Raw genomic sequence first — 23,623 nt, forward strand, 5'->3', positions numbered from 1 at the left:
GAAAAAATAGCTTGATTCTATATTTTCATCATACATTTGTTATTAACACATTGACTCAAATTATCTTCTAGGTCCATTAGACACAGTAAAACTTGAACTACAGTACATGGCCCATCACTCAGCATTCAGAAGTAAACATACCAGAGCACATCCTCAGCTGGAGTAAATTGCTATGACGATTTACATCAGCTCAGGATTTGACCCCACCTTGTTTAGTAGTTATTTTTAACAATTCATTTATACTAGGCTAGTCGGTTTAATATATTAGGGTGTGTTAGACCTGAGTTCATAGACTTGAGTCAAAAAGAGAATCCTACAACAACGTTCCATTGGGCCAAAGAAACTTGGTTATGTTGCACAAGACAAGTGAGCTGGACTTGTTGGGGACCAGACAGAGATGGTAACCGCCGGAACAATTTACCAAGGGTCATGGTGGATTCTTTATCACTGACAATTTTTAAATTAAGAGTGGAAGTTTTTCTAAAAGATGTGCTCTATGAATTCTTCTACAGCCTGTGTTATACAGGAGGTCAGACTAGATGATCACGATGGTCCCTCCTGGCCTTGGAATCTATGAATTATTAACTCTCTGTATGCTCCGAGCCAGCTGAATTTGAAAAGACATTACAGGGAGGAAGGCACCTGCATGTAGTTAAGTCCAGGGTGTTGACTTTTGGGCCTGTTCCTGCTCCCATTGAAGTTGATGAGAGCTTTGCAGGCCCTTCAGTTAGAGCTTGACATGGCAGGGCGAAAGGCCCACACCTAAATATCTGAAGGGAGGCCCACGAGAGCAACGAGAGAGAGAGAGAAGCACCCATTTAGAATATGTTCCTGTTACGTGTGTTCACATTAATCTTCAGCATCCCAGATTGTCTTAACAGTAAGAAAAGCTATCTCCTTTCTCCCTACAGCATGGGCACAAATTTAGTTTTGAAATTCTGCTCTGCCTTAGACTGATCCATAAACCAGAAAGAAGGGGTTCTGAGCAGGATTTAAAACTCAGATCTCCATGCACAGGAAAATTGGCAATATAGCAACACTGGGACCAATGCTGGTCAAAAAAAAGGGGGAATTTAAAATGTATCCTGTTAAATTCTGAGCAGCTCTCGTTGGGACATTTCTGCCACCTGTTGGTTTTTCAGAAGGACACCAGGATAGTTCTTTAAAAAAATCAAAGAAACCTGTAACTACTAGAGAAATTGGGGCTTTTCACTGCAGAACTGAAGTTCAATAAGTGTTATACTGTCGGTTAAAATACAGTTTTCATGCCAACAGCAGTAGATCACCTTGTGACCAGGGAGCCAAGTAACAAATGCAACTGAAATATAGAAAAGAACATAGTTTAGTTGTACTATAAAATTATGGTGCCTGATTCTACACCTTCTGTTGCACCCCAGAGATCACGCTGGTGTCAACAGGAATGTGTAGGTATATCTGAAGACAGAGTATGGTCCATAAAACCAAATAGCTCTTAGTTACATGGGTGCAATTCCCATTATCTTCAGTGAGAGCAGCAACCATTTAACTGAGAGCAGAACTGGGCCCATAGTCCGTAGCTAAGTAAAACTTGTAGTACAGATTTAAAACTCCAGTGTTCCTTTCCAGATTCTTGGAAAAATGTTGGCAGAGCTAAGATTTCACACTTTTAGGTATGAAAACATGAATTACTGTGATGATAAGAAAAAGTGCTGATCTAGAGACAAATAATTTAATTCCAAGCTAATGTGAGTAAATAGCTTTAACCATTATTATACTAATTTGATACAGAGCTAAATTGTACTGCATTAACTTGGTATGAAAGAAACAAATGGAAATTATTTCAAGGCAACATTCAGACTGGATTTTATAATGAGAACCAATATAACTAAAAAGGAGTATTTTGGCTCTATTTATGTATGCAGAGTTATTAAACAGTATATTGGTTTTCTAAGGATTTGGGTGGGGGGGTTAGAGTACAGAACACTAGGGGCAGCTGTAGGGTGACCAGATAGCAAGTGTGAAAAGTTGGAGTAGGGGGGTAATAGGCACCTATATAAGACAAAGCCCTGAATAACAGGACTCTCCCTATAAAATCAGAACATCTGGTCACCCTAGCTGGTAGTGCTAAGAACCATCATTAATGTCCCAACTGTCAGCCATGCTACAGACAAGTATAGTCTCTAAGAAGTGGCTGTTGTGCTGGAGGGTGCAGTGCACTTGCTTACCTTTGGGGAACTTCTTGCGGAGCTGAAGTAACCCCATCTGCATATGAGCTGCAGGCAGCAGAGGGAATGGACTCAAAGTAGAGAGTACAGGCTTCTGTAGGACGGACTCATATTAGAGTCTCAGGGACAGTCACTATGCCCCCTAGATATGTTTACTGTAGATATAGGCCTTCCTTGCTTCCTCTGCCTCTTGACTAGGCCAAGCAAAAACTGGGGGCTCTGAACTGAGGGGGTGCTATGTGAGACAGTAGGGTTTCCAGGTGTCCAGTTTTCGACCAGAATGTCCGGTCGAAAAGGAAAACGGGCAAGATCTGGTCAGCACATCTGACCAGACACTAAAAGTTCGGTTACCTGCAGTAACTGGCCTCGGCTACTGAGGGGTGGGGGTGGGAAGAGCAGCAGCGGCTGCTGGAGCCTGGAGAAGTGGCTTTGCTTAGCAGGTGCTGCTTTTCCCACCCCCCAGCCTGATGGAGAGTACTGGCTGTCTCCCAGACTGGGCTCCAAAGTAGGTACCAGTGCCATCGAGGTGGGTAACCTGTCTGCCCCCCACCCCACTGTGCCCCGATTTCCCCAGCCTCTTGCTCCGGGGATCCCTCTGCCCCGCTGTGCCCCAATTTCCCCAGCCCCTCGCTCCAGGGACAGAGCCCCCCACCCTGCTGTGCCCTGATTTCCCCACCCAAGCCCCTCGCTCTGGGGACTGATGCCTGCCGTGCCCTGTTGTGCCCTGATTGGGCAGGTGGGCAGGCTCTGTAACAGCTCCTCCCAGCCTGGCTCTGCAGGTGGCAGGTGAGTCCCAGGGGATCGGGGGGGGGGGGGAGGGCCTCGGGGGAAGGGGAGGTCAGGGTGTTCAGTTTTCAGGGATTAGAAAGTTGGCAACCCTATGGGATAGAGGGGATTTTCTGATGGGGGGTTGTTTTGAGTCATGATCAGATGGGAGGGGTTTTGTGTGCATAGCCGGGCATTGCCCAGGATGAGGGTTTAGGGGAAGGAGAAGGAGAAGATTTCTAAGAAGTGAGTTCGGTTGCTGGGAGGGAATTGAGGGGGAAGGTTTGGCAGAGCTGAGGTGGGAGAATGGAAGGAGTAGGGGTTGGGAATGAGGGAACTGGTGAATGAAGGTGAATGTAGATGAGCCAGTGGTATACAGTAGGGAGCAGGAAGGCAAGAGTACAAGCAGTCCCGCAGGGACAAATACTCCTTTCTCTGTGCCCTGCCCTATATTGTAATGTGCCCTATGTTTTCATTCTGAAATGGGGAGGATGCAAAGTAGGGGAAGAGAGGGCTCCTTTCTTTCTATTTTCCAATCAACCTCCTTCATCCTCCACCAAACCCCCTCCTATGACATCCACCACCAGTGTCCTTGTTTGAAAATCTGGTTAACGTGTCAGAGGAAGCGCCACCTATTTTGGCAGCAACTGCCACTGCAAAATACCAAGTATTTTGTTAAGGTGAATATTGAAATAAATATTAAGTGCTGCGCTTTTGGTATTCATGTATTTCCTACCCTTGGCTTAGCTGACTCCTGTTTACACCCAATTGAGGTGCACAGTAGAGGAATGGAGATGAAGAGAGACATTGGTGGGGGTGGAAAATGAGATTTCAGAATTTGTTTTCATCCCTCATTGGAAAGAAATTGCGACCTTTCAAAAAATATTTGAGAGAAAGACCCACCCCAGAATAGCCACTAAGTCAATGGTTAGGGCACTCATCCAGACCCAGGTTCAAGTCTGCTCTGAACCTGCGAGCTATCATGGGGTGGGAGCTCTCTCTTTCTCTTTCTGACTAGAAAATTCCATCCTAGACCTGAGAAACCTTCCCAATGAATCAACGTGTTCCGATGAAAAAAGCTTTTGTCAAAATATTCCTGACCATCTCCAGTGGCAGCTCTACCATCCTCTCTAACCATTTTTGTCAAAAGGTATAACCAAAGACACAGCCCTTCAAAAGCTCATCCTGGGATCATTTTGTCTCAGCTGCTGTCAGGAAATACAGGTTGAAACGGATCCTGTAGCATACAACACACGGGCAGACTGCAGTGGTGCTCTGCATGGGCACATTAGTCCACCTGAGCATTGTATGTTGCAGGACTGGAGCCTTAACTATATAATTTTAAAAGAAAATTAGAGAATTTTTGGCACAGATTCTCATAGCATTTTTGGCAGCCATGTGCTGGTCACTTCATGTCACTTTGGCAGTATAAAGACACTCCAGCAGATCTCCACATGGGAGGCCCTCTGACAGAGACTGGTTATTTTGGGTTTTGGCTGAGTTGTGTCACTGGAGCAGTAACAAAGCAGCCAGAACATAATATACTGATGATCCTTGGCTTTGAGATTTACTTTCCATTAATTATCTGAAAAATATTCGCCTAATATGTGCACACTGATGCTAGGAAATATGTTTGCTAATATACTTCCTCAAAAGTGTGCAAATGCTATCAAAGTGAAGTTTTTGCACTGATCACTCAGATCTAAGAAAAATGCTGCATAAGATGCATGATTTGATTTTTTTATAGCAAGATACCTACTGCTCTGCAGCTTTTATAAACTTTATTTGAAAAGAGTTGGCAATTGAAGAATATATTTTAATGTAAGTATTTGTATGGTATTTGAAAATGTTTATGCACCTCCAGTATATTAAATGCATCTCTCTATTCTGTACCCCTTTCTTATTACAGACATGTAACCATCGTTCTAACACAGAGATAATCTGTTGCACAACTCCTTCACTGAAATCCTTTAATCTGCAACTACCTTTTGCAACAAAAGTGTTTTTCATTTTTGATGGAGTCAGCAACCAATACTTTGATTTTGATTATGTGAATAATCCTGTATTTAAACCTTTTGAAAAGCCAGTGGTGATCTCAAGGGGCAATCATAATATATTGGAAATTAAGGTAAGAAATGTTTAATGGTCTTTTAAATCATTGGCTTTGATCTACTAGACTTTATGCAGATAAACTGAAACACTATTCAGTAAACAATATTCTGTAATAATATTGCAGCTTACACCAGCAAATAGGTACTAAAACACAAACTATCTGTCATAATACTTATGTGTAGTAGGGGCCTGATGTTTAATGAAGGTTTCGAGAAAAGATCTAAAGGATCTCTGCAGAAAAATGTAGGGAATTTTTCAGCAGGGAATATCTTGAGAGCATTGTTTTCTCCTTGTACCACATTGTTCTGAAGTCCCAGTTGTCATGAACTATAAAGAGCTGATTTCACAAATATGCCAGGGGAACACTTGGCACACCGGGTGGGAATGCAAAGGTGACATTCTTGGTCCTCCAGGGACCCAGGGGCTAATTCAGCCCCAGTGCAAGTTAGAGCAGCCTCAGGACTGTTCTAAATTGCACCAGCTTTTAACAGCCTATTACAAGCTGTTATAACAGAATGGATAATCCAGAGCACAGCATGCTCCAGCAATATCTCCTTCCCACCATGAGCTCAGGAACACTTGGGGAATCTTCAGCTGCACACTTAAGAATTAGCAGGAGTAAAGATCTAGCTCAGAATTTGAAATGGTTGGTCTGTAGACTCATCTATTTCTCCTCTATGGTTTTGTGTCCTTTCCTCTGGAGGAAAATGGAACTGCCCTAGCAGCACTGGCATTCTAGATCTTGGATGCAGGAATTACTGGGTGAAATTCTATGGCCTCTGTGATGCAGGAGGTCTAACAAGATGATCTTAATGGTCCCTTATGGCCTTAAAATTTATGAATTTATGAAGGGTGCAAACTTGATAATGAGTGCATGTTCTGAGTAATCAGGCTGAGGCATGGCATTCTTAGTCCCAACCCAGCATATAGGGTTAATGCAGGATGTGGGTGTACTAGCAGACACAGCCCAGGCTGCGTGCTTGGAACTAGAGCTGGGCAAAGAAAGGTAATTCCACTGTGCAGAGGATTTCGATAGAGCAAAATCTGGTTTCATTGTGATTCAGAATGAAAACCAAAAATTTCAAAATTCTCCACAAAAGGGAGGTTGGGCTGAGCTGTGAGGCGGGCCCACCTGCCAGACTGTCCTGGAGCCATGAACCCTGGAAGATCTCTGGGGTCCCTGACTCCGCGACAGTCCAGCAAGTAGGCTGCCAAGGAATCAGGTGAGCAAGCTGCCAGGAAATCAGACAGGGTTCTGTCAGACCCATGCTTGGGTTCCATTGGAACTTCAACAAAATTCAACCATGTCCACAAAACATTTCGATTTTGACTAATCAGCAAATTCTGACAAAAGAGCATTTCATTGCCATTTTCCCAACCAGCCTCACCTGCAACCCCTGCCCACACAATCCTCTCTCCTTCAGCTGGAGAGATCCTCTACAGCATTCAGCTATGCAGCGTACAGAGAGAGCATGGAATCTCTCTCTCTACCCAGCTTCTTCATGCAGTGGCAACGTAGCATTGCCATTGCACTCCTGGTCTTGCACACTCACTGCGTGGGGGACAGGCTGCTCCTGTAGGTGAAGATTTGGGATTTGGTGCTTCCCCATTCACTCCATGCTTTCTTCTGCCCTCCTAGCTTAGTCCCAACAACTATATTTACCATTTCCTCCTCCAAGAGGGTGTCCTGTTTATGCTTTGTTGGAAGCAGTCATGATGGCTGAGGAGTTTGGTTTAGGACTGACTTATTGGAGGGTGACCGCAATGACACTTCAGCTCTGTTGGTTTACCTTGTCATGGTGCCCTAGGCAGCTGCCTTCTGAAGCCCAATGCCCGGATGATTTCCTGGCAACCAACTAGAGAATGATGTTAGTCGAAGCTGGTCTCCTAGAATACAGCATGAGCAGGAGGCAATTTAACATCTTCCTCCAAATAAAATTAGTTATAGTGGGATGCTTCCATCTAAACACTGAGGCGACTTTAGAATTTATGTTCAGGAGCCAAAAGATCATTATAAGCCGTACTGGCAACACTTACCCCTCGCCCCTGACACACAGATAAAATCACACACACGTAAGTTTACATGCCTCATGGTCTTATTTTGAGCAATAATTAAGCAACCACAGCATGAAATTAAATGGCAGCTTGCTTCAGTGAGCAAACTGTTCTACCAAACCAAAGTTCTTTTATCTTTTTCTTAATTAGTTTTAGAAGTGGGGAGAGCTTTTATCACGAGTTTTTCAGTCGGATTAATCTAGTGTGACACATTTAGCTTCCAACAAATGACTGGATACTGACTGAAAGGTTCTCTCTGGTTTCCCTTGATGAACACAAGATGTTTTATAAGAAAATATTGCTCAGAAAAACTATACTTATTCAATTGCTTTATCTAGGACTTTGTCCATCTGGGCATTGTATTCCTGGAGTGCCAGATGTTTTTTGTCTTCAGTGGAGGGCTTCCAAAACTCCATATTACACTCTGTGTCAAGGTCCCTCATCACAGCCATCTTCCTTTGCCAGGTATATGCAAAAAGAAAAGGAGTACCTGTGGCACCTTAGAGACTAACCAATTCATTTGAGCATGAGCTTTCGTGAGCTACAGCTCACATCGTGAGCTGTAGCTCACGAAAGCTCATGCTCAAATAAATTGGTTAGTCTCTAAGGTGCCACAGGTACTCCTTTTCTTTTTGCGAATACAGACTAACACGGCTGTTACTCTGAAACCTGCCAGGTATATGACTCTCTTTGAAGTCTATCAGTGCTACTCATAGGCTGGTCAGAGGGGTCATGGTAGAGTGACATGAGGCACTCTCTTGGTCAGTTCCCACCCAATGAGCTGAGCACACTGCTTCTGAAATGCTCCCATCTCCTGCCAACTTGCAAAGCACACAAGTTAGGATAAATCTTATTGTCTGTCAATCTAGGACAACCAAAAACTCAGTCTGGATAAGAAAATGTAATTACTTATTGCCAGCCAAAAGAAGTCAGTGACCCGTTCTTATGAACTTTGGGCCTGCTGACTGCCCAGTGCATCCTAGCTGTAAATGAAAAATGACCTCCTGTCCAAGTTTGCTTGTGAACATCACCAGACTGCACAAGGAATGGATGATTTGTCCATATGGCCGGCTCCTTTTGTTGAATTCCTTCTATGGCACTACTCAACCAATTGCCCCGTATCATATGTATAGGCTAATTATACATGCAAAAACCTCCCAAATGCAATATCTGTCTGTCTATTCTTGGGTATTTCTGTCATCCATTATCGTAGTACATAACTGCAGTCCAGTGGCATTCACAAGGAAGCCATAGGTACAGACCAATGTTTGTTTTAAGCCTCGGTTGGACATGCCGGGCAAGCAGGGCAACAAGGAATTTTAACAGCCTATCAGATCAGGTCAGCAGCTTGTCCCAGCATGTAGGAAGTGACAGGCAAATACACAGAAGTAGAAGAAACAGCTGCAACCGACTCCATAGCAGCTCTAGGTTAGAATTATCAGTGAGACACTTTAACTTGTCTTAGCTCTGCATGTGATAATTACTTAAGATTCTCTTGAAAATGCCCATCAGTGCTGTCCTGAGTCAGAGGCAGGCTATTTAATTAAGTGCTGCTACATCTGAGCCCCTACAAGATTGTGCACAAGTGCACTACGATGTCTGGAGCAGCTGTTCTACAGGAGTCCATCAGCTTAAAGAACTAGACAATTCTATTAACAGTGTAAATGGGACAGAGAACTAAGCCAAAGGTAGTTTCAATTGACTCCGGTTGTATCTCTGTAGGGCCAGTCCCCCAGATTCCAGAGTATTGTCTGAGTCCACTGTCCTCACCACCAGATTCCTCTCATGCTCTTACTGCAGTTTTATATCAACTTCAATCCCCATTTCCATTCAATTTCTAAGCAGGGACTGAGCAACAGGCCCAAGGCTTTGCCTGATCAGAGCTCATACACACATACCAAACCAGAGACAGACTACAAGTATTACTTATATATAGCAGGACTTGATTTTTAAACAGAACTCATTCTGGCCATGGAAAATATTGGGACCATCACAATTTTATGTCAAACAATCAAACTTGACACGAAATCAAAGATGGAAGTGATCTATTAAGCCTCTTTGTCCATTCCCAGTCCAGTGTAGGATGTTCCCTGTGGGGTAATCTTAAGTGTCACTGCCTCTTGGTGTGGTCTTTTTAGGGGTCTCAGCTTCTTCTGACTGACCCTTCTGAGCTTGGTCTCAATCAGGTCAGTTCCTGGATCTTCACATCCAATTAAGTCCATCAGCCCTTCAATTTTAGGGCTTGCAGTCTCCTTCAGTCTCCTGGCTGCTTTCTTGGAGGCAGCCTGGTGTAGAGCTGTCACCCCTTTGCTAGCTCAGGCCTTTCTGCCTCCCCTTTCCTCCTCTGTGCTCTCCCCTTTATAGCAGGTGTTGTTTTCTCTATTGGTTGTAGTTGTGGGTGCCTGCCTCCAGGATTGGTAGTTCTGGCAGCTATGTCAGGGTGTGATCAAGCCGCTTGTTTGTAAACCAGAGAGACTCTCCTCCCGCCTCTGTCTATGCGTAGTATGGAATTTGTAGTCCCCATTACGTTAAGAAGCTTGTCCAGTCCATTTTTAAATGACTCTATTGATCTATCTCCTTCTATGTCCTTTAGCAGATTGTTACAGTCTAGAATCTTCCCATTCGGAATTATTCTGACATTAAGCCTGCATCTTCCATTCTTAAATTGCATTCCATTATTCCTACTTATGATCTGTAGGACCATTCTAATCCTTTAGTACTCTTCAACATGCTTCAGATACTCATAGATGTGGGAGCAAATGGTATATGTAGTTGGTCTGTGATGGCTACTCCAAGTAGTAACTAACTGCCCCGTCTGGCTTGAAGAGGCATCAACTATTAAAAACAGGGTGGGGATGGGTAACAGATTTTTTAAAAAAAACAAAAGAACTAATATGAAAGGGAATCTTATTCTCCTACCCCAGTAGTAATCAGTAGGCACTCCCTTCTATCCCTAAATATGTGACACATTCTGTGGTCCTTAACTGAGCAGAATTGCCATTGAATAAGAGGCTTGATTAAGGATCTTAGAATTTAATCCTACAAATCGATCGTATATTTATTATGATCTGCTATGCATGGGTACAGGGATCTGCTCCCATGGAACTCATTGCAGTGGAACTCATTGCAGCACTCCTTTCTTAGGGAAAAATAATAATAATTAATAATAAATCCATAGCTAGCCAATGGAAAGTGTGTTCTTATTACTGTTACCCTCAGCCTGCCTGCCCCACTTCCCTCGATTGTTTGTTAAAATTACTCTTTGTGTTTTGTCTCAAATTAGATTGAAAGGTCTTCATGGCAGGAGTTGTATCTTCTTAAATATTGTATGCTGCCCACCACCAAGGGGGCACTAATCCTAGACAGGGTTTAAGTTGGACAGCCCTGTTTTTAAATGGTTTGTCCCTGTCGGTACAGAGACAAAAACGGCAGTGGTTATGTTTGCTATCATGGCTTCGGGACTATGACAGGACGGAGTCCTGATCCTGTCTCTTTTCTAGCCACAAACCACTCAGAGGCTTTCTTCTGGTCAAACACCTTTGCAATTTATTTAGTGTTCTCCCCACCACCCTTACAAATTTGCACAACTCTGTATTTACAATAGCTTACACTCCTTAGCTCCTTACAAGGTATCTTCCATCTGAGAGATCTCTCTTGGCTCTGATCCTGAAAACGCTACCAGTCTTTCTTCCCCCATGGGCACTTCCTTCCTGTGCCCTTCTACCTTCTGGGCTAATTAGCCTTGCAGCACTCTCCTGCCCATCCCCAATCTATCAACTGGGCACAGCTTTGCCCCATAGGTTCACTCCAGGGCAATTTAATTGGTGATACAGCAGTACAGCTGCTGTTGCCCAGCACACTATCACCGGGACACCATTTTGAAGAATGCACTGCTCTTCCCCCACCATTGTGACCTTGTACGCACTGTGCATGCAAGGTCACACTGGCGGGGTGGAGTCTCACAGCCGGGGGCAGGTCCATGCTATTCCCGGAATTACCGAATGTTCAGTATTCTGGGGATGCATGAGTGGCCACCCTCCTTAATCCTGAGCAGGGCCTTTGGGCACTAACATGATACAAGTAGCAATAATAATGATTATTCATCTTAGTCTGGATATAGTCAAGGGCAGTTTTCCTGGCTAAGGAGTGCAGAATGGGGTCCTTTTAATGCTGTCATTTTTACTGGTAAATGCTCATCTTTTGCTTGTAGAACATAGAATCATAGAATATCAGGGTTGGAAGGGACCTCAGGAGGTCATCTAGTCCAACCCCCTGCTCAAAGCAGGACCAATCCCCAATTAAATCATCCCAGCCAGGGCTTTGTCAAGCCTGACCTTAAAAACCTCTAAGGAAGGAGATTCCACCACCTCCCTAGGTAACGCATTCCAGTGTTTCACCACCCTCCTAGTGAAAAAGTTTTTCCTAATATCCAACCTAAACCTCCCCCACTGCAACTTGAGACCATTACTCCTTGTCCTGTCATCTTCTACCACTGAGAATAGTCTAGAACCATCCTCTTTGGAACCACCTTTCAGGTAGTTGAAAGCAGCTATCAAATCCCCCCTCATTCTTCTCTTCTGAAGACTAAACAATCCCAGTTCCCTCAGCCTCTCCTCATAAGTCATGTGTTCCAGACCCCTAATCATTTTTGTTGCCCTTCGCTGGACTCTCTCCAATTTATCCACATCCTTCTTGTAGTGTGGGGCCCAAAACTGGACACAGTACTCCAGATGAGGCCTCACCAATGTCGAATAGAGGGGAACGATCACGTCCCTCGATCTGCTCGCTATGCCCCTACTTATACATCCCAAAATGCCATTGGCCTTCTTTGCAACAAGGGCACACTGCTGACTCATATCCAGCTTCTCGTCCACTGTAACCCCTAGGTCCTTTTCCGCAGAACTGCTGCCTAGCCATTCGGTCCCTAGTCTGTAGCTGTGCATTGGGTTCTTCCGTCCTAAGTGCAGGACCCTGCACTTATCCTTATTGAACCTCATCAGGTTTCTTTTGGCCCAATCCTCCAATTTGTCTAGGTCCCTCTGTATCCTATCTCTGCCCTCCAACGTATCTACCACTCCTCCCAGTTTAGTATCATCCGCAAATTTGCTAAGAGTGCAATCCACACCATCCTCCAGATCATTTATGAAGATATTGAACAAAACCGGCCCCAGGACCGACCCCTGGGGCACTCCACTTGACACCGGCTGCCAACTAGACATGGAGCCATTGATCACTACCCGTTGAGCCCGACAATCTAGCCAACTTTCTACCCACCTTATAGTGCATTCATCCAGCCCATACTTCCCTAACTTGCTGACAAGAATACTGTGGGAGACCGTGTCAAAAGCTTTGCTAAAGTCAAGAAACAATACATCCACTGCTTTCCCTTCATCCACAGAATCAGTAATCTCATCATAGAAGGCGATTAGATTAGTCAGGCATGACCTTCCCTTGGTGAATCCATGCTGACTGTTCCTGATCACTTTACTCTCGTGTAAGTGCTTCAGGATTGATTCCTTGAGGACCTGCTCCATGATTTTTCCGGGGACTGAGGTGAGGCTGACTGGCCTGTAGTTCCCAGGATCCTCCTCCTTCCCTTTTTTAAAGATTGGCACTACATTAGCCTTTTTCCAGTCATCTGGGACTTCCCCCGTTCACCACGAGTTTTCAAAGATAATGGCCAATGGCTCTGCAATCACATCCGCCAATTCCTTTAGCATGTTTCTTTTTATCCAATTTACTGGGGTGACCATATTTCCTAAAGTGAAAACAGGATACCACAAGAGGCTGGCCCGAGCCCTCACCCATCCTGCATGGAGCTGGCCCAAGCCCTCTCCCCCTGCATGGGGCTGGCCTGAACTGCCAGAACGTCACTGCTCGCCCAAGCCCTGCCACCTGGGGCTGGGGCTGATAGCCTGAGCCCTGCCCCCTGGTGTCACCACACGCCCCCCGACTGTTCCTCTGCACTCTCCCTAGGGAGGTGCGCTCTACTTTTTTGGCAAAACCAGGTATTTGTCCCATTTGCTCTTGCCAACTGATCATCAGCAAATGCCTAGTTTTGCCAAAAAAAAGTCAGGACATCCGGGATAGGACTTAAAAAGGGGTCTGTCCCAGCCAAAATAGGATGGTCCTACTATTTGCCCAATTCTATGAGAGCAGTTCGCTCTCAAGTTTCACTCCCTTTGTAAATATAATGTATCTCCCCTCGCCATTTGCAAAACAAAATGTTTGAGATGCCTACAGTGTAGTGGATAACAGAATGCCAGTTTTGTGTAAACAGGGCTATATAATGCTTCCTTTCTCATGTGAATTATGCAAAAATGTGAGACAGTAAAAAAACCCAGCAGAATATGTTCCTTGGATGTTTACATTTTTAGAAATCATGTGGGTTGCATGAGTGTAACTGAGAACAGAGTTTGGCCTTAAACATTTTACTTCCCTTTTTGTTTTTCTGCCAAATTGCCATTTACATTAACAGAAATTAAACATGTACATTGGCTGGGCCATAGAAGACCAATTGTGTAGTATTTTGTTTGATTTCATAATTGTTGCTTTTGCCACCATAAAATAACATTTTCTGAGTCAATAGTAGAGCATCTCCTTAAGAATTATATTAAATGATTGTTAATGTAATATTTTTTAAATTTTTTTGTAGGGAAATTACATTGATTCAGAAGCTATTAAAGGCGAAGTGCTAAAAGTTGGAAATAGAAGTTGTGAGAACATCTACTTACAGTCTGAATCAGTTTTCTGTATGATTCCCAGAGATCTGCTGAAATTGCACAGTGAGCTAAATATAGAGGTGGGATACCCTCGCTCCATATATGATGTAGCTAATAACGATCCCACTGGAATTATGGTGCCTGCAAACTTAAAATGCAAATCTAATCCTCATGTTGGTAGTGGTTTCAGTTCATGAACTTTCCCTTTTGTGTGTGTGTGTGTGTGTGTGTGTGTGTAGGTCTTATTATTTCTAAGTTCCAGCTTTCTTCAGAAAAATGTGAATTCTTTTATGAGAAACATGATTATTATCTGTATTGTGGTAGCACTTAGGAGCCCCGGTCATGGACCAGGACTCCATTGTATTAGGTGCTGTACAGACAAACAACAAAAAACGGTCCTTGCCGCCAAAGAGTTTACAATCAAATTGTAAGACAAGAGACAACAGGTGGATGTGGACAGATAGACAGGGAAGCAGGTGGAAACCATGAGGCAACAGTTTTGGTCCTGATCCTGCAGGCCTTCCTTGGAGTCAATGGGATCAGGCACTTTGTGTAGAAAAAGCATGAAATAACCTGTTCTCCACCTACAACAATTCAGTTTTATTAGTTTGATAAAATCCAGATATTTAGGACAAGTACTTGAACCCAGGTCCTTCACCCTCTATGAACCAAAACCTGATCCCACTGAGTTACTGATAGTGTTGCCATTGATTAAAATAAGGCCAGGATTTGACCCTGTGTTGATTCATATGGCATTACAAGCATCTTTCAAAATTGTTGATAAAATTGTTGAGAAAAGACAAAAATCACAAATGATGTTCCTTTAAACTATGCAGCTTATACATTATGGGCCTTGTCCTGCTCCACTGAAATCAACAATGACTTTAGAGTGAATAGGATCGAAACCTACAGTATGACTTTCATTTAGTTTGGTGGTCCCCAAACTTTTTATGTCATGGTCCCCACTTACCCATAATGTAATTTGTCCGTGCCCTGCCAGGAGCAGGGCTGAGACCACACCCAGAGCCACAGCTGGGAGCGAGAGCCACAGGCAGGAGTGGGGCCAGGGCTGGGGGCCGCAGTCAGGGGTCAAGGCCAGAACCAAGCTTTGGTCAATGCCAGGAGCCAAACCAGGGCCTCTGCTGGGGGCGAGGCTGGGGCTGGAGCCGGAGTGGAGCTGGGAGGCTCCCTCCACACTTTCTGTGGGGGCTGGCCCGAGCCCTGTCACACCCCTCTTAATGTTCCTTGGTGCGCCCTGCAGTTTGGGGACCACTGATTTAGATGGTAAGCTCCTTGGGGTAAGGATTGTTTGTTTGTCGTGTGTTCGTACAGCACCTTTCACAATATGGTCCTGGTCCATGACTTGCCTCTTAAGCTCTACCTCAGTACAAATAAAATAATTATATTAGACAATTTTTGTTAAAAGCACAGGCACTAATTCTTGGATGTAGAGCTGGCAAACTATGACATCAAATGTTCTCCTTAAGCTTTCCCTTTGGCAAATACATTTTCATAGAAGATTGAAAATGCCATGTCTCTCATATTTTATCTATGTATATATGATATTAAATACACACGCACTTTTACATTTATGTCGTTGGTTATGTAACTTATTTAATCAGTTCTATTATGTCCTATTTCCTTAACCCTTTGACTCCTAACAACCACAGGTGTGGCACATTCTACATGTGGAAGCAAAGAGGTCAGTAGTGAAGGGGTTAATCATGTTGTGTTCTTGTTTACTGGCAAAAAGTCTTGGAAATTGCTGTCTGCCCAGCAAAGAAGACATTTTGCACTTTTGATGGACTAATCCTTCATTACAGTACCCAAAGGACTGACTTCCACACAAGAAAGACGAAGGATTGCCAAATGCATTCCAGTTGACTGAGATAGTGCCATGTGTCCTAAAATAATTTTGCCCTGGTAGCTGGTCAGTGTTTGTTTGCTTGTTTTTTTAAAACTTGTTGACTAGCTAAAAATTGTCAAGGATAGAATCACATGACGTTGGGAACTGTACTACAGGAACTGCAGCATATTTCAGCCAGAAGGACATGTACTAGGGCTGTTTTAAAATCAGTTACAGTGTTTTTTCCTATAAACCCCCACTTTTGCCAGTGCAATTTGAGTAAAAGGTGATTAACACAAAGTGGCCATTTAGATTGTAAGCACTTCAGAGCTGGGACTGTCATCTTTGTTCTGTGTTTGTGCAGCGCCTATCACCATGGGCGGCAGGTATCGTAGGCCAGCGAAGGCTAAGTCTCCCCTAACCCAGGCCTCTGGCTCCACCTATGCTCTGCCCCAAGGCCCTGCCGTCACTCCCCCTCTCCCCTGAAGCCACTGCTGGCTCTGCTGTGGCCAGCGGCCCAGGGCAGATCTGTCCGGCCAGTGGCCCAGTGCTCGGACAAGCCAGCAGCCTAGTGTTCAGGCCCACCAGTGGCCCAGTGCTTGGGCCCACCGGCATGGCTGAGACAGATGGGCTGGGGCTCCTCCAGCCACAGGGCGGGGTCGGGGCTCCTCCAGCTGCAGGGGGGTGGCTTGGGGCTCTAGCAGGCAAGGGCAGGGTCTCGGGCAGAAGGGGCGAGGCTGGGGGCTAGACTCCCCAAAGGGGACATTCACCTGCCGCCTATGCCTATCACAAAGGGGTTCTGGTCCAGGCATGCAGCTCCTATGTGCTACATAATGCAAAAAACAAAGTAATTGTCTGTGTGTGCAAATGCTGAGTTTCATGTGTATAATATCATTTTGTGGGTGTGATGGCTACTTGGCTTCTTGAAAGGATGTGATGAACCACAGAGGACCAGATTCCAATTTCATTTCCACCAGTGTAAATTTATTACTCCAAACTTCTCTCCATGGTGGAGCCTTTCAGGCCAGGATTTAGCCCATAAAGGGTATTTCAGACTCACTATTTCAGTGCTAATATGTATTATATATTTTTGGTGGATTTTTTATTTTAAATCTTCATAGTATTACAATATCTTTTTCTTTATTTCTGTTAGTGGAAGCAAGAAGTTTTTTCAACGCTTATTGGGAAAGTGATGATTCTGCAAGATCAGAATTTCACAGGACTGATTGCTGGAGTTGTCTCAACATCATTGTTATTTTTATTGTTGTTGGGGGGTGTTCTATGGATGAAGAAGAAAAAACAAATTAAAGGTGCATCATTGCTAACTTCATGAAGTAATTTAAAAAATATGTGGGTTCTATTAAAGCTTAAACTATTTTATGCACTGCCTACATGTAATGTAATATCCTTCTCATATACCCCGCCAGTAGAAATTGCAAAATATAGGCCCAATCTTCGGTTGCATTTCAACACCTTTTTGGTGCCAGGGTTGTGTGAAGGGCCAGAGAGCAGATCTGGCCAGCTGACAATTCCCCTGAGGTCGGGGAGCTCTCAAGTGGGGCAGAACCCTAGCCATTCCTCTCCCCAAGTCAGTCTTGGCATAAGGGGCAGGAAGAGGGCATGACTGGAGTGAACTGTACTTCATCTATACTCAACCGTTGTGGGGTCCCCTTGTGGGAGACGAAAACCAGCTGGTATAAATTAAAGCAGCCCCCAAGCGGCCCTAACTTTTGTTGAGGCTCAGGACAGCACATTTCCCTGAATTTCCCTGGTGGCCCCCCTTCTCAGCACAGCCAAAAACATGAATGTTTGACACTGTTTCTTTCAAACCCCCTTTCAGATCTGGGTAGTGATTTAGTTCGTTATGATGGAAGAGTGCACACTCCTCATTTGGATAGGCTTGTGAGCGCAAGGAGCGTAAGTCCAACTACAGAAATGGTTTCTAGTGACTCTGTAGACTACAGATCAACGTTGCTAGAAGGTGCGTCTCTGTTGTTAATCTGAGCAGACATTGCCATATTTTAACTTTCTTGTTTTTCAGCTATCTTCATATGACCACCTGTTTTGAACTATATCTTATTGCTCAATTTTTCATCAGACCTGTCTATCTTTTGTTAGGGACCTTCACCTGCTTTTTTATAGAAAGTAGACTTCAGGGGTATTTCACCATGTTAAACTGAGGGTTTTTTTTTAATTTTTACTATAGTCTGAGTGGCAAAAAGAGATGAGATTAGTGAACACATTGTAAAATCAGGGTAAAAAAATTAAAGAAAAAAATACCATATTCCAAACCTTAATGAGGAGCTGTGGATTTATGATTTTTTCACTCTTATATGTTTATGTAGGTCTACCAGGTAAAGGTGCAATTCTACTCCAGAAAGAGCCTGCAAGGGTAACATTAAGTGTGTCTCAATGACTTCTACATCAGTTATGCTCACTTAAAAATGAAATGACGTATATTCTAACTGCCCAACACTGCAGCTCAACTGATGGTTCAAAAATCAAGCTGTATGATTAAGTCTGCTTATGTGGGTCTTTCTCAGTCTCTCCTGTCAAAGCTGTTCCACTTTGTACAAAATGCTTGAATAAGTCACTGGGCTGGAGGCTAGCCTGATGGTTAGGGCATTCACGAGGCGATATATACAGGAGAAATGGAGAAAGCCAGACCACAATAACTAGGGCACTCTCCTGTGATGTGGGAGACCTAAGTTCAGATTGCTGGTCTACATCAGGCAGAGTGGGGAACTGAATGTGGGTCTCCCACATCCTTGGTGAGTGCCCTAACCACTGGGCTAAAGGTACCACCACCTCCACCTCCAGCTGTTTGGTGAAGCTAGCCCTTAATTTTCTTTGCTTTTATGTTAAAAAAATGTCCAGAAATGGCACCAAACAGTTCATTATGGGTCAAAGTAAATGCTTTGTTCAACCAGAAAATAATTCTTTGTGGACTTTTTTGACTTCTGAAATTTTTCAGAATTTTCTAATTTGGTTTGGGTCAAACTGATTTTTCCCCTCCCCCAATTTTTTTTGAACTATCAGCAAACTGAAAAATAAGTTATTCACCTCGCTCTGTGCAGGACATGTTTGCTATACTCTCCTACAAGGCTTCTTCATCTTCTTGACATAAAAGAAAGCTACAGCTTATTCCAAGAAAATCACAACAATTAAATTAATATTGAATATGCCTTTGATATGCATATCAGTTACTGTAAGGAATAAAACGAAAAGAACACTGGAAAACTTTGAGGTACATTGGTAATAGCAATTAACATTATTTTACAAAACTGGAAAGACTCGCCTCAGTTACGTAGTGATAATTGGATATATTCCCTCCTTGTGCAGCATAAATGCGAGGGATTTGTGTTTCTAAACATAACAGCATGAAGTTAGTATCTGGAATCTAATGAATAATTTTAGCACTGTCTGCATTTTATAATTTCATGTAACATATCTATGTCCAATTCCTTTTTTCTCTCTGATAAAATAGTCTCATCTGTTAGGCGTTTTCTCTGACCGTGGGCTAAATTCTGCTCATTGACTCTGCTGGAGTCATTCCATATGTAACTGAAAGCAAAATTTGGCTCTTTGATTCTATTATACAAATGTTTAAGAAACAATACCAAAAAAGTGAATTTTATATTGATTTAACCTATTCCCAGATCATTTACTATGCTTAACTGAAACTTTGCAATTGCTGTAATTTAAAATCTGTTGACAAATTGTTGGTTTTTTTCATGTTACACCAACTGTATTATCTTTGGAAGCTACAGGATATGACTCACCTTTAGGCATTTCCCTGGTTGAATATTGACCATTAGATAAATATAGCTTGTCACTGGCAATTTGGGAATTTAATGAAATGTCATGCAATTTAAAGTTGCCTACCAAATTACAATCTGACAATAACCCAAAGTTTTGTATTTTGCATCCTTTACTACTTCCTACTTGCATCTGTGTTCTTTTTCAGTTGTACTCGTATGGCTACATAGTCTAAATATACTACACACTTCTTTTTTTTTACATTGGCTAGAAGTGGAAGGGCCTGGTACTGTTCCCTCTGACATGAGTGGCAGTTTTGCCATTAACTTCAAAAGAAGCTGGGTTGGGCCCAGAGTGAATTTCTGTCTTCGCTGATGAAGTTTACATGAGCTTTGGCAAGGCAGCTACGTATATTTTTCTTTTCCCTTTTGTGACGGAGTGTGTTGTAAAGCAGGCTAACTTCTAGACTGATTGAATATAACTGACTTTGTACAAGTACCAGTTAAATACACCTCTTGATCTTCCATTGAGCACAGCAGGAAGCGTAAAAGAATTAAAATAATTTCTCTTCATCTTGCAGATCAGTTTCCAAATTTGTCTCAGAATGGCTCATGCAGACCAGTACAGTATCCTCACACAGACCTATCATCCAATCTGTCTAGTGGGGACTCGGATTTAGCCAGTCCACTGCTGCAAACTAATGTCCACATTGACATCAGTGCCTTAAATCCAGACCTGGTCAAAGAAGTTCAGCATGTAGTCATTGGTGCTGACAGCCTGATTGTGCATTTTAGTGAGATAATAGGAAGAGGTAAGTATTTCAACTCTTATCTTGCTAAATAACATTTCTGCACAGCCATTCATCATATTCCTTTCTGAAGGCAGCATCTTACATATCACTGAAAGATACTGCAATCATTTAACTAGAGACTTGCACACTTTGTTGTTTTTATAGGTTGACCACATTGCTCGTACCAGGGACATCTTGCATCCCTCCATATGCACCCCAACCCCAACCTCCCTGTGTGCTACCCACCATCCCCCTCTATTTCATGGACTCCCTGCATTATCCCCCATGCCAGGGGCTCTGTCTCATCCTCCCCCATTCCACCATCTGCCACATGGCATGGGCTCTGTGTTTACCATGTCCCTCTCCCGTCATTGCTCCCTTTCCCCCCATGCCAGGGGCTCTGTGTGCCCCTCATTCTCCCTTCCCCCTATAACAATGCCCCAGTTCTTCCCTTTAATGCCCGAGATTTTGTGTGCCTGACCCACCCCATCTCCTCCTTTCCCCCACACACCAGGGTCCCCCATTCTTCCTGACCCCCATGCCAAGGTCAATATATTTAGAGGTGTTCACTAAATTTGTGCACTTCAATATACCTGAGTGACTTAAGTGAAAGTTTGGGGTTTTCAGCACCTCTCAAAATCAGGCATAAAATGTCTCCAGTTGCACACACAAAAACTGAGGGGTAGAAAACCAGTGAACAATGATGGAAACTTGGCTGTAAACCATTTGTCCAATTTCTATGGTGCAGGAAAATAGTCACAAATCAAATAAACAGGCACTGTATCCCCCTCAGTGCATTATAGTTAGACTGGGAAGGATTGGGTTCTGAATTTGTAAATGTTGATTTCACCATACCTCACAATATTTCTATTGATAATAATCAACATTTACAGATGAGCAAAGTAAGAAAAATGCTGCTTGAGAACTTAACAGAGTTTGATTTATGGATGTTTATGTTGTATATTTTGACATGTGATATTGGCAATGTGAGTTTTAATGGTTGTATAGCTTTAACTTTTTGAATCTCAAGGTCTGTCATTAAATAATTGTTGTCTGATGCCCCATAATTTCCCATAACTGAAAATTAAAATTGATAAAAATAAAAAAGCTTAAAAATAAAATATTGATATCTGTTGAAATTATTTTAAAAAATTGAATTCTGCCAACCCTAGTTATACATTATGTTTCCTATAGCAAGAGCAGGGCATTATTTTTCCCCAAACAAACATAAAAAATTCCCTTCATTTTTTTAAATATTGGGAAACTGCCAGAAAATGTCATTGATTTCATTTACTATGTCCCATCATCCCCTTTTTTAAGGGGGCCAAAACCAGAAAAGGGCCAAAACCAGAAAAATTTAACTGACCCATACTTGAGGGTTTGCATAAAATGTGCCCAGTTTCCAAGATTGGGAAATTTTGGTTGCTTTTGCAAAACAGACTCCTGGCCAATTCCAGTTTGCAGGACTAAAGCCGCCTTTGGATTTGCCCAGAACTTGTGACTCTGGATCCTAAGTAGAATTCCTCAGCCTTATTTTCTGCAGTGCTAATGCTTGAAAAACTGCTTCAGCTCTGTGACTGCAAATGTTAATATTAACTTTAAATGATCTTTTACCTCTTGTGCCCAATGAATGTGCATTCATGATGTTGGCAGGCAAACCCTATCGTTAGATCTGTTTAAGAACATGCAACCTCATTGACTGGGATCCTCCAGAATATCTGTTTTTATTAATTGTGATAAGTAAGTGTTCTCAGAAAATGCACAGCCCTGAAGCTCTAAGTTCTCTGTTGATCCACAGAGCAGGTTAGCATGGGCTGTGACTGGGGGTGCTTCTCCACACTGCCCCTTCCTTAACCCAAAGGCCCCTCTCCAGGGATGAGAGAGGATTTCAGTCTCCTCTACACACCTATTCATTTCTCTGCTGAGACTGCCAGCAAGAAGGCAAATTGTGATTATCATTTTTCGGTGACATACCATGTGGAAACTAGGGTCATGTTCCAAAGCCCATTGATGTCAATGGGAAGACTCCAATTGACTTCGGAGAGCTTTGAATCTGACCTGATGCAAGATGCCCAGCTTATTTCACAGAGACTTCTGATCGTGCCCTACTGACTGGATTTTTAACTCATGAACTGCAGGTGAAATGCTCAGTTCCCCCTTATCATTCCCTTGAGCCATTCAGTCCCCTCCTCCAGAATACATCAAATAGCAGAGTATGGGGGGAAAAAAGGAATGTTGGTTTTTTAAAATAGTCATTGCAAGAATATTAGGCAGTTGTGGAGCTACCCTTTTGTCATTTATTTATTCTTTTCATCTAAATCAAGAAATATCAATTATGCTGGAAATAGAGCTTTAGCTTTATGTACTTGCAGCTTAATGTGTTATAAAGTATACATTGCAACAGTCTGAAATTAGAGTCTATTATGACTATGTTATAGCATAATTGCTAGTCAGTAAAGTAAAATGTAATATAAAGCTAATCTTACTTATTGAGATTGAGGTTAACCTTACTCATTCTTCACACAGGGCATTTTGGGTGTGTGTACCATGGGACATTGTTGGATAATGATGGCAGGAAAATTCATTGTGCTGTGAAGTCCTTGAACAGTGAGTTACATTTTTTAATAGTGAGATATCATCATAGCTCATAAGGCAGCCAGAGTAACCCAAAATAGCAAATTGCTCTGTAGAGTTCCACTTTCACCTATAAAAGACTGACTTCAGCTGCAACTACTATTAGCCTAATTCATCCCTGGGGTAATTCCACTGCTTTCAGTTCAGCTACAGAAGGGATAAATTTGGCTCTGTAAATTTGTTTGTCAAGGAGAACGTTCACATCTTCTCCAAATACAAACACGGACATAGGGGGAAGAGCTAGGGGAGGGCAAATAGCATTTTGCACACCATTAACTTGGCTTAGGTTTGGTTTTTATAAATGAAATTGAAAACCAGCAGAAGGAAGTTCGTACATAGTATAGTAATGATTCATTCCTGGCTTTATCTTCAGGCATTACTTTTTTAAAAAATGACTATAAAAAGGGGGGAATAAAAAATAATAAAGTATTTGAGAGAGACCGATATATCCAGATGATGGATTATTGAATATGTTCTATAACACAGCTTGCTTTGAACCTGACAGTGTTGAAAACTTACTGGACTATACTCTAAATATAAATATTAGTATGCAGTTCAAACTGAGCCCAAGCCTGAAAACACTCAATACATGCTGGTAACTTTGACCTCAATGAAGCTATTCACATGTGTAGTTCATGAGCATGTTCATGAGTAAAGTCATGCTTTATGGCAGTGGTTCTCAAACTTTTGTATTGGTGACCCCTTTCACACAGCAAGCCTCTGAACCTGACCAACT

At 42.9% G+C, this 23,623-nt stretch overlaps 1 protein-coding gene across 1 annotated transcript in view; it reads left to right on the forward strand.

Moving 5' to 3' along the window:
* MET (MET proto-oncogene, receptor tyrosine kinase) overlaps positions 1-23,623 on the forward strand; it is a 117,008-nt gene that overhangs the window by 83,605 nt on the left and 9,780 nt on the right. Inside the window, exons 11-16 of the mRNA XM_074942295.1 lie at positions 4,879-5,097; positions 13,792-13,938; positions 16,858-17,014; positions 17,545-17,685; positions 20,044-20,274; positions 22,780-22,860. Of these exons, the coding sequence (XP_074798396.1) occupies positions 4,879-5,097; positions 13,792-13,938; positions 16,858-17,014; positions 17,545-17,685; positions 20,044-20,274; positions 22,780-22,860 (976 nt within the window). The remainder of the gene's footprint in view (positions 1-4,878; positions 5,098-13,791; positions 13,939-16,857; positions 17,015-17,544; positions 17,686-20,043; positions 20,275-22,779; positions 22,861-23,623) is intronic.

The sequence above is a fragment of the Natator depressus genome, chromosome 1 (assembly GCF_965152275.1).
Source record: "Natator depressus isolate rNatDep1 chromosome 1, rNatDep2.hap1, whole genome shotgun sequence".
Taxonomy (NCBI): Eukaryota; Metazoa; Chordata; order Testudines; family Cheloniidae; genus Natator; species Natator depressus.